Raw genomic sequence first — 11410 nt, 5'->3', positions numbered from 1 at the left:
CGATCAAAGATCGCAATGCTAAATTTGATTTCAAAAGTCTTAAAAAATAAAATCTGCTAATGATCAACTTTTGTCCGCTAGCGAGGGCGAAGGACGGCGCGCACCGTCCTGAAACGTTTCGAAGCGAGCTTGCAGTACAGGGAGCGGGACGCGTCGTTTTCCGGACGAATCACCACGAAGGGCTTGTAGCCGCGCGAGGCCACCTCCTTCGTGAGACGCCTGGCCAGGTATATGCCGAAACCTTTCCTGGAAACAGAAAACAATTCGGATCACCACTTCAAATAGGAATACGCCCCAAGTTTGAAGCACTTGCGTGTAACGATTGACATTCACAATTATTATTATTATTGTTAGCCTATTCTGTCCCACTGCTGAGCAAAGGCCTCCCCCCAATACTTCACTTGACATGCACAATGCGACTAGAAAATGCGAGTCAAGATTGGCTTTGAAATCCAGGTACAGCGTGAATAGCGTGATGGAAAGAAAGTTGGTTCAAAATATTACTTTTTAGACATCATCACCATTTGTGAGGAGTTCGTTTGGATCTAAGAATGGCCATAATTAAATTCTTTCTTTCCAGCGCCGGCTCTAGCGCTTGATCAAGGCAGAGGGAAATTGTCTACCTACATCGATTCCACGCCTCTCAAAAGGCGGTATCATAATTTAATTTTGCACTGGAAACTGAAAAATAGCGCCCCTTGCCACCTGGCGCCCAGAGCCCCAGAGCGACCGCTCCGCTTGCTCTACCCCAGGGCCGATGCTGTTCCTTTCTTTCTCTAGAGTTCTAGTAAACATCACAAACTTCTGAATCAGAGGCGACTCTAATCTTGCCCACATCCAATTTAGGCCCTGAGCCGCCACTTGGAAAGTGATTTCTTCTTGACATGTCGATGTACTTAGTATGATCTCTGAAAATGTGACTCTCCGCAGTCCTCACCTACGGAACTCAGGCCGCGTCTGCATCGAGAACATGGCGCCGTAATACGACTGCACCATCCAGGCGGCCAGCTGTCCCTCCACGAAGATACCGTAAGCCGGCAGTTCAGCTACAAGCTTTTCGAAGATCTCGCGGCACTCGATGTCGCTGGCTGGATACAGGTCGTAAACATCCTTCATGTGCTCAGGCTGAAGGCGGACTAACTCCACGTCCGGTGGCAGCCTGTGAATGTCGAATGTGATTGAGAAAGGAGAACGCTTTGTGAAATCAAAAGGATACCAGCGATAGTTTAAGAAACAATTTTAATGGAAGATTTAAAACTGATGAAGAGAAATCAATGAGGGATGACAGAAACAAGAATGATTGAAGCCTTTTCAAGATTACAATCATGTTAGACGAAATGAGCTCAGAGTGAATTTAATTTCTTGGTGTCTCTACACCAACGTGTGGAAATGAGACGAGAGACCATAACATGATCAAAATCATACATTAAAGTTTTTATAGAAAAGCAAAGAGGCATTAGAGACTGTAACACTAAACGGCATTGGGAAGGGGACTCGGTAAGCTGACGTTAAAATATTGAACATTGTTAAATCATATTTGCCGCTAACCTGTTATGTTAGCAGCAAATATGACTGATCAAAAACTCGTGTATATCGTGTGTATATTCTTCTTATATTTATTTGAGCATATGTAATTACGCACTCAAGCTCATAGTAAGATACCTACCTACACAACATAAATAAAATATTATCTTACTCCTCGGCAGTGATGTCGACCGGAGGTGTATCACAGGAGTAGACATCGCCAGTAATCTTGTCATGAGCCTCGTAGACCCGTTCGAAGCGGTTGACTATGGCTTCGTGAGTGAAGTTCAGGTACAGAGGCTGCGTCAAGTCCAGGAGTACGTCCTCGGATGTCAGTAGGTCCACCAGTTCCGCACGCTCCGATGGGCAGAAGACCGTTACGCTCTCAAATATGTCCTTGTTTGGCTGAAAGGGTGGAGTAGACTTATGCTTTAGGAGAGACAAAATTATCTGGTAAATTTACTGCCTAATACAGTCCCGTAAGATCGCTTTTACTATTGCAGCGATTACTGTCCTATTCCGTAATTATTCAGCGCATTACAGTAGAGTGAAGATAATCTGTTGAACGGGCAAGTGTAGAAGTAATAGCGAGCTGTTTTCCGAAGTTCGACGGTTTGTGCGTCAGTTTTGCCTGATTGGCTGTAGGCACTATTCAAGACAGCATATATTAGGTAGGCTCTTGCCGCAATTATTATAATCATTTTCAGCGTCAAGACAACATTTGCAGCGAAAAGGTTCCAGGTAGTTTATTTGACTATACTCGTATTTAGAAAGCTTTGATCGGTATATAATATACCCTAGTTATTATTTATACTATATATGTACATCACACATGTTTACGACAATGGTGTTATCCTTGACCATAACTAAATTATGTTAGAGCATGAGTTCTTAATTCTGCCAATAACAACACAATACCCTCAATACTTTTCTTGGCTTTGTTACCAAGCATAAATATTTGCTGTAGAAAAATCAAGGTGTAAACTTAAAAAGGTGAAATTCTCGGAAAAGCCGACACTTTTGCGAGTAACCTCTCGACAGAAGTCTCGGCTCTGAAAAGGCGTGATAACTCGCGACTGTAGGGGATTACCTGCCACCGCCATGTTTTGTTTTTGTACGCAAAACAAGTTTGTTAAGCATAATGGTAAAATAATAAAATGTAGTATATCTATAAAAGGCTATATTATGAGTGTGTGGATATTATAATCAATGTTTGGTAGTTTTTCGTATTAGTACTTTAAAGTCAGAAAACTGTTACTTAATGTAAACATGGTCCTTTGAACCTGATGTTTGTAATACTTAAATTAAACCCTCAAGGGAAAGCAAAAAGAGAAGTAAAAATATGTCGAGTGTAAGGGTCGTCAAGATAGAAATCAAATTGGAGCGTTCCAATTCAATTTTCTATTTTTTTCTGCTATGTTTGCGTAAAAAACATACCTAAGCATTAATTTTTGTGTGCACGCCTGTGAGTAGTAGGTAATTTTTATTACTTTATGCAGTTTAAAATACAATAAATATTCTTACCGTGCTAGTGCAGCCAGGGAAATGCAGACAAATCGGATCTTCGGGCCAATTCTTCGCTACATAAAAATGGAAGTCCCACACCTTGTTGTTTCGATATGTTTGAATCGTCTGATGAAACTATGAAAGAAAATTGTACACAGAAACGATTAAGCGCAGGTAGGATCCCTACTAATATACTAAGGGCTTGTTTCACTATACATAGATAAATTTTATGTGAAGTACATAAATATGAAGTTGTCTCGTTTATACCGACTAAACGAAAAATCACCCAGACGCAAATTAGCGTGTATATCAAAAGCACGGAGCGTCTGGAGTACAACACTCCACAGGAGGTGGAGTTTAATCCGTAGGCGTCTGGTGAGCAATTCCCAGATGAGTCGGGCATGCTGCCGAGACCGGTTCGGCAGTATTTTATGAGTATTCTCCACCTCCCTCGAAAAAAATAATCGAACATCTCTATGTCACATAAAATGTATCAATGACTGGTGAAACAGGCCCTAAGTATACTATATTATGATGCATTTTGATCGACTTTTACACGTAGATGTTACTGTTACGAGTACCATCAGCCAAATATGTGGTCTACCACCCTAAAGTTGATAATCGTTTGCATGTCATAAAACAATAATGCCAAAAGACGTGTCGGTCAACTTGAAAGTTGATAGAAACTTGATTAAAAATTGATAGACCACTTATTTGGCTGATGGTACCTACTACAATGATTTTTTGCACATATCATTTAACACCAATCAAAATTAGCGCTTTTTATACGGCGCTAATGATCCCTGTATGATGTTTTTTTTAGTCACTTTATCGGGGTAATGATTACGTATATCCATGCAAAGTACAGTTTATAAGCCGTGAATAGACGTACATGAAGATAGATATATGTATAGTAGATTTATTTGCATAAAATAAATAGTTACATCAAGGCGATCCTCATGGCAAGTAGGTATATACCGGCTCTGTTTTCTCGTTTTAGATGGAACACTACATAAAAAATAATTATAGAACAAGGAATTATATTTCGCGTTCCATTCTACTACACAGAAGTCTAGATTCTAGGTCACCGATAATCGATAGCAAATTCCAGAGCTCAGTCTGAATAATATAGTGTGGTCAACCCACGTTACGTCTAGACAATTAAGCAAGACCTAATATATATCAAGTCACTTGCAAAGAGAGTATTCATAGACTAAATATAGGCTGGAGAATTTAGATAATTACACTTCGACCTTGTTGAGTTTCGAATTCCATGTGAATTTTTAGGAATTCTTTATTTTTTATTTAACGTGTGGGAACCTCAGTGCAAAATTTCAGCTTTGTAAAGTTCAAGGCACTCATTTGTTCTCTATACCGGGGGGTCCATTTAAATGGGGCGGGTAAATCCGAAATTATAAGATATAAAAAAAGACAACTAAAAAGTAAAAAATAATTATGCACTAGCCGTTGCCCGCGACTTCATCTGCGAAGAATTTGTTTATCCCTATCCCGCGGGGACTATGCTGATTTCCCGCAAAATTAGCCTAAGTTAATTTAGTATAAGTACCGGTAGCGGTCCCCCGACACCGACGACGCTTAGATAAAAAAAATATTACTAGGTACTTATACTAATTTAACATTAAATTTTGCGGGAAATCAGCATAGTCCCCGCGGGATAGGGATAAACAATTTCTTCGCAGATGAAGTCGCAGGCAACAGCTAGGTAGTGCATAATTATTTTTAACTTTTTAGTTGTCTTTTTTGGCGGCGTTTTTTGTCAGCGTTTTTTTAGATTTTTTATTTTTATTTTGGCTGGCGTTTTTTGGTGTCGGGGGTTTTTTAAATTTTAAATTTAAGTTTTTTATTTCATGTTTTTTAAACTGGTAGGTACATATTTTTTTTAAAGTGTAGTAGTGTGTTGGATATCCTGGCTGCAGCATCAGCTCATCGTGTTGCCACAATGGCATTGTATGTAGAATCAAATACTGATCAAAAAGAATCAAACACGACATATCTGCTATTATTTTTTCAAGAGTATACTGGTGTGCTGGATATCCTGGCTGCAGCATCAACTCGTCGTGTTGCCACCACTGCATTGTATGTAGAATCAATTACTGATCAAAACGAATCCAAACACGACATATGTGCTATTATTTTTTATAAAGTGTACTAGTGTGCTGGATATCCTGGCTGCAGCATCAGCTCATCGTGTTGCCACCATTGCATTGTATGTAGAATCAAATACTGATCAAAAGGAATCAAACACGACGTATCTGCTATTATTTTTTCAAGAGTATACTGGTGTGCTGAATATCCTGGCTGCAGCATCAGCTCGTTGTGTTGCCACCACTGCATTGTATGTAGAATCAATTACTGATCAAAACGAATCCAAACACGACATATGTGCTATTATTTTTTATAGAGTGTACTAGTGTGCTGGATATCCTGGCTGCAGCACCAGCTCATCCTGTTGCCACCATTGCATTGTATGTAGAATCAAATACTGATCAAAACGAATCCAAACACGATATATCTGCTATAGTTTTTTCAAGAGTGTACCTACTAGTGTTCTGGATATCCTGGCTGCAGCATCAGGCCGAGAATTCCATAATTTTGCATAGTTATATAGCATACATGGACGTTTGAAAGTAAAGTAAATACCCATTACGCGTCTAAGATTCCTACCGCAGCGAACAAAAGAGCTGATGATCTTGAAACATGTCTAAGATCCATCGCTAGAAAATCAGCTTTCAAATAAAAAAAACCGCATTCAAATCGGTCCACCCGTTTAAGAGCTACGGTGCCACAGACAGACATACAGACACACATAGCGGTCAAACTTATAACACCCCTCTTTTTGCGTCGGGGGTTAAAAAGATATGTTTTAAGGAACCATGTCATCGATTTTAGTGACTTTTTTGTTACGTTGTTGTTGGGGAGACATCACTTTGTTAACTTGTTTTGTTTTAGTCTTGGAAAAAGCCCTTGTTCCCTGTACATAATCACCACTGATAAGGGCCAAATTGTTTCCTAGCTTAATAGGTCCTGGTGCTTCGCCTGTTGCTGCCACGGCGCTCTCGCTTAGCTCGTCGTCGTATATACGATCTATATGATACGAATCTATCTCTAGGGCCGGTAGGACGAGTCAGATTTTCTCGTATGCATCGCTGTGGCAGATATTAAAACAGGTAAAAGTATCTAATTTACCGGAATCGAAATTAACAGTAAAATTTATCCATTACATTACCGACATCTGTTTGCGTACGTTACTACTGCGTCTGCAGTGTTAGCAGGTCACCGACATAGTCAAGCGAATTAGTTCGTTGAAGTGGCAATGGGCGGGCCATATAGCACGGAGAACGGATGGCCCTTGGGACCGAAAAGTCGAAGGAGACCGCGGATTGGCAAACGCAACGTAGGACGTCCACCAACGAGATGGACGGTAGACCAGAGGGGCTACTACCAAATTCGAAAATCGAAGTTCGTATCGTACCGTCCCTCTCACTCTCGTTTTAAATAATATAAGCGTCAGCGAGATGGCAAGACACGAAGTTCGAACTTGCACTTCATAGTAAAGGGTCTGGTTGTAGCCGCGGGTTCAAGGTGGATGCAGGCTGCTAGCAATCGAAGCAACTAGAGGTCCATGGGGGAGGCCTGTGTCTAACAGTGGACTTCCTATGGCTGATATGATGATGATGATGACGACTAGCATACTGTTGCTGGTTATATAAGATGGTAATCAGGCGCGGATCCAGCCCTCAAAACAGGTTGTGGTCACAGCCACCCGAAAATCGGCCAAGTGCGATTCGGAGTAAGAACTCACTCACGAACAATCATGCATGACTCATGATCATGAACGACTTTTGAAAGTGTGTCGTCACAAGTCTATTAGGGTTGTGGGCATTATGCCCATCGTGCCCACAACGGTGAATCCGCCCTTGGTGGTAATGTATGGGGAACACCTGTCCACACTAGTACTAATCTCTGATATTTAATCGCATAAAAAATAAATTACTTATGATTTCGAAAATACAAACTGAGACATGGATGCACAGAAAAACCAGAAAAAGAGACCAGCGCTGAGAATCGAACCCAGGTCCTCAGCAATCCGTGCTGCGTGCTATAACCCCTACACCACCGCTGGACAGGAGTCTAAACAAGAATTTCTCCTATGCACACATATCTCAGGTTTCTTTTTTCCCCACTACGCTACTTAAGCAGCAGCACTAGCGACATCTATGATTGATATATGATATGATTGATTATGATTTATGATTTCCCCAGATTGATCTTGGGAACCTACCTTGAGAGATTCAGGCATATACTGCACTAGAACATCGGCCACCGCAGGGAGCTCGTCTTCCGTTACCAATCGAAAGTGTTTCCCTTCAGGCACGATTTCCATCTCTGAAACAAAACGTTTTCGTAAATTTATATATTTCACGAGCAGCTATATACTAAATGTCGAATAACCAGCGTTGTTGGTCATTGATTAAAGTATTGGTATTGTAGCACCTACGAAACGCCAGTGGCCATGAGTGGCGTGGTTGACAGTCCGAGGTGTGGGACACGGGAAAATGATTGTCAATTATTATTGTTGGTTTGTAATAGTAGATTATTGTCGTGGCCTGGAAGTAGGCAATTGCTGGCTGAGTATTAACTAATACAAAGCCAGCAATTGCTATTCCAGCCGAGACTAATATAAAGCTTTTCTCAAAAATGGTGAATAATTCTGAAATTTATTCTAATATTTTTCTTATGCTATCCCGTCTTTTTTCATTAAAAATAAACTGCAGGTGTATTTTTCCACCGAAAACACCACAAACTATTTCAGACCCAATAGAAAAAGTCCCGAGTTCCAACAAAATATCTGATACCGGCCATTAGACTTGGCTGTATACGACTTGTTCCAACATTTCCATGGCTTTTAACTTTTAAAAAAATGTGACTGATTGCAGGCGCGCTAATTCATTATTGTCGAGCTAGCGCGCCTGCAATCTTTTTAACTTTTTAATTTTTCGCTGACCATAAACTATGCACTTCACCTTCTGATATGTAAAGAATAATGTCAACTTTTACGGACATTTTTGAGAAAAAAGAGTTAACAGTCTTAGGAACTGTATGCGTTTCTTTATTATTAACTAAGCTTTTCTTACTTACTGTAAATCGTTGTGGTAATGGAATTACTAAAATTTCAGTGATTCCATTGGCATGACGTATTGTTTTACTGTTATTGTAATACTGGACTTTTGTTAGTACCTACTACAAAATAGTTTCATTCACTGTCGGAATCCCATTTATCCACATGGGGTCCATATCGGCACGCATACTTATTGGAAGTAAATGTAATGTTTGTCAAAACGATCGTTTGTCATAACTCTTTTTTCTCTGAATCCAATTGTTCAGAATTGTTATAAAACAAACCTAACCTATAGTTTTCTATACGATGACCATTTAAAAATTTCAGAAAACTGTAAGGTTTCAGTGGGGAAAAAATTATGACAAACGATGATTCTGTCAAAAATTACGGTATGACTAGCGAAGAGTATGCGAACATCAAACTTCTATAAACTTTATGCGAACTTTGGCGCTCCCATCTAAATGAGCTAGTTGGCGCTCATTATAATATCGTGAGATCCGTTTGACAACATTGACGTTCGTGTCATGTTTGTGATTGGTTATAACTAAATGAACCAATTGCACGTAAGACTGAAAAGTCAAACAGAACTCATGATACTAACGCCATCTAGCGATACTCCGCTTGTTAGAAAACCCTCATTTGGATAATTGGAACGTAATGACGGCTGCAAACGCCGTCTTTATGAGTCAATAAAGATAGCGTCTTCGCTAATGTGCCTCACGTGCCCTGCGATGGGCCTAGTTAATATTTGGGCAGTGCCCTTTTTAACCCCTGAGCCAAAAAGAGGGGTGCTATAATTATAAGTTTGATGCCAACGTCTGTCTGTGGCATCGTAGCTCTTAAACCGATGGACCGATTTCAATGTGGTTTTTTTCGTGAAAATGAGTTTTCTTAGTTATGTTTCATCAAAATAGGTTTCTCGAACTACAGCCACCCTCGCTATGCTCGGGTGGCTAAACATCTCGTGTAATTATAGCTTGTTTTAGTCCCTTGTTGAACAATTTATTATTTTAGCATCAAAATGCCTAACACTAAGCACACACTAAGTCAGTGTAGCATAGTCACAATAATAGTGGTGTTTCAGAACGAACATGCCAATGTAAATTTAGCTTCTTTTTTATTTTAACTTTAGTTTTGTTGTAACGAGGTCTACGGGACTTTCAAAAATGATACTAAATTGATGTTGTGGGAGAAGCACCAAAAATATGTCTTTAAAACATTAAAAAAATAAAATACTGTAATTTTTCTAAACTACTGTTTATTTTCCTTCTCAGACCTTAATATAGTTTATTTCTTGTAAAAAAAGTTGGCAACCCTAAGTGGGAGGCCTGCCAACGCTTTGTCTTCCGGTTCGCGGTCGCCACTCGAGAACTTTTCTCCCCCAACGGTTCCGTCAACGGAGGTCTATATACAACAGTGAAATGATGATGCTGATGAAGCGAACAAGTGGTTCGTCCGATGGTATGTGAGCATCACCACTCATGGATATCTGCAGCGCCCTAATAATAATAATATCTTGGGACAAATTACACCAATTAACCTAGCCCCAAACTACGCAAAGGTTGTACTATGGGTGCTAGACAACGGATTGACATACATATATAGATAAATATATACATAAAAACATCCAAGACTCAAGTACAAACATTCGTATTCATCATACAAATATTTGCCCGTCACGGGAATCGAACCCGCAACCGTAATCTTCGTCGTCAGGGTCACTAACAACTTAGCTATCCAACCATCACCTGCAGCAACTTTGTTACTTTCTAATTATGTACCTAATTTCATACTAATACATCCGTATAACGACCTTGCATGCACCAAAAGCCCTACGTGTTTGTAGAGTCGTAGTTGCACTTAAACTGCATGCGAACGTGATGTGTAGCTTAACGTACACGAGCGAGCAAGTGCATTGCGTTTGCATGCGGCAAACTGCAACCTTGACCTTGTATGCATCGAATACACTAACGGTTAGATGTTATAATTGGTCAGATACGAGTAATTTATTCCCACCGGCTACTAAATTAGCTTAAACACGATACAGTCAGTAAAATGGGATGTTGCAATTAAATTTTAATTCTGTAAGTGATAATAAGTTTAATTACAGTTTAAGTACAATAAATGTAATCTTATACATATAGTTAATATTGTGTATAGTATTTTTTTATAACCGTCCGAGGGTCACCGACGGCGCTGGCTGAAAATCAGCGCTGGGGTGTTTTTAACGCTTCAGCATTTTGCTGAGCTAGTGTTCGATTTACAACCGCAATGATACATAATACCTTCGTGTTGTCTATTTGTGCCTAATAATATATATCTTCCGCTGCCTAACTTTGCCTAAAAGAGCATTGCCACGACGGTACCACAAAAACTGTAAAGGTATAATTCCAATAATTGAAAGGCACTATACCGTTAAGCGATTCGAACACAATCCGGGAGTAACGTTAAGACGTCGCAAAAAAACGTATCTCAAAAATATGTCAAAACTGAGTATTACTCGTAAGTAATGAAATTTTAGGCAGATTTATATGGCGCGTGGTATAGTTGTGTCTTGTGTTGTGAATAAATGTCTTTCCTTTTTTTCTTTCTTAAATGCGGAGCGATTCAACGACGTAGATGCCTTTTTAGGGTTACTAGGTAGTTACCCCGATATTTTGGTATTTTAAGGGTTATTATTTCGAGAGGTTCAATAGTGTTCAGACTCAAATTTTCAGTTATAAAATTAGAAATATATCGTTTATTGTTTTTAAGTTGCTTAGGATATTATCACTGAAACTTGCGGTAAATACATTTTATTCTATTTTATCTTTTTTTCCACAATAACTTAAATTTTCTGCACAAAAGTCAGTTACGTGGTCAGGTTCGGATTATCCTGATTACTTTGTAGTATTAGTTTGTGGTTTGAGAAGCCGTGGTGGCCTAGTGGTTTGACCTATCGCCTCTCAAGCAGAGGGTCGTGGGTTCGAACCCCGGCTCGCACCTCTGAGTTGTTCGAAATTCATGTGCGGAATTACATTTGAAATTTACCACGAGCTTTGCGGTGAAGGAAACATCGTGAGGAAACCTGCACAAACCTGAGAAGCGATTCAATGGTTCGTGCGAAGTTCCCAATCCGCACTGGGCCCGCGTGGGAACTATGGCCCAAGCCCTCTTGTTCTGAGAGGAGGCCTGTGCCCAGCAGTGGGACGTATATAGGCTGGGATGATGATGATGACTTTGTAGTATTGTAAAAAATAC

General features: G+C 39.9%; 1 protein-coding gene across 2 annotated transcripts in view; it reads right to left on the bottom strand.

Annotated features, from left to right (window-relative positions):
- Positions 1–77: 77 nt before the first annotated feature.
- LOC141436036 (uncharacterized) overlaps positions 78–11410 on the bottom strand; it is a 46988-nt gene continuing 35655 nt past the window's right edge. For both annotated transcript variants that reach the window (XM_074098870.1, XM_074098871.1), the window contains 5 exons: positions 7334–7437; positions 3049–3165; positions 1697–1929; positions 938–1159; positions 78–246 (listed from right to left, as the gene is read on the bottom strand). In XM_074098870.1, the coding sequence (XP_073954971.1) occupies positions 78–246; positions 938–1159; positions 1697–1929; positions 3049–3165; positions 7334–7437 (845 nt within the window). The remainder of the gene's footprint in view (positions 247–937; positions 1160–1696; positions 1930–3048; positions 3166–7333; positions 7438–11410) is intronic.

Source organism: Choristoneura fumiferana, chromosome 16 (assembly GCF_025370935.1).
Source record: "Choristoneura fumiferana chromosome 16, NRCan_CFum_1, whole genome shotgun sequence".
NCBI classification, from domain to species: domain Eukaryota; kingdom Metazoa; phylum Arthropoda; class Insecta; order Lepidoptera; family Tortricidae; genus Choristoneura; species Choristoneura fumiferana.
Note: the sequence above shows the minus strand (reverse complement) of the source record. Positions and strands in the feature narration are given on the sequence as shown.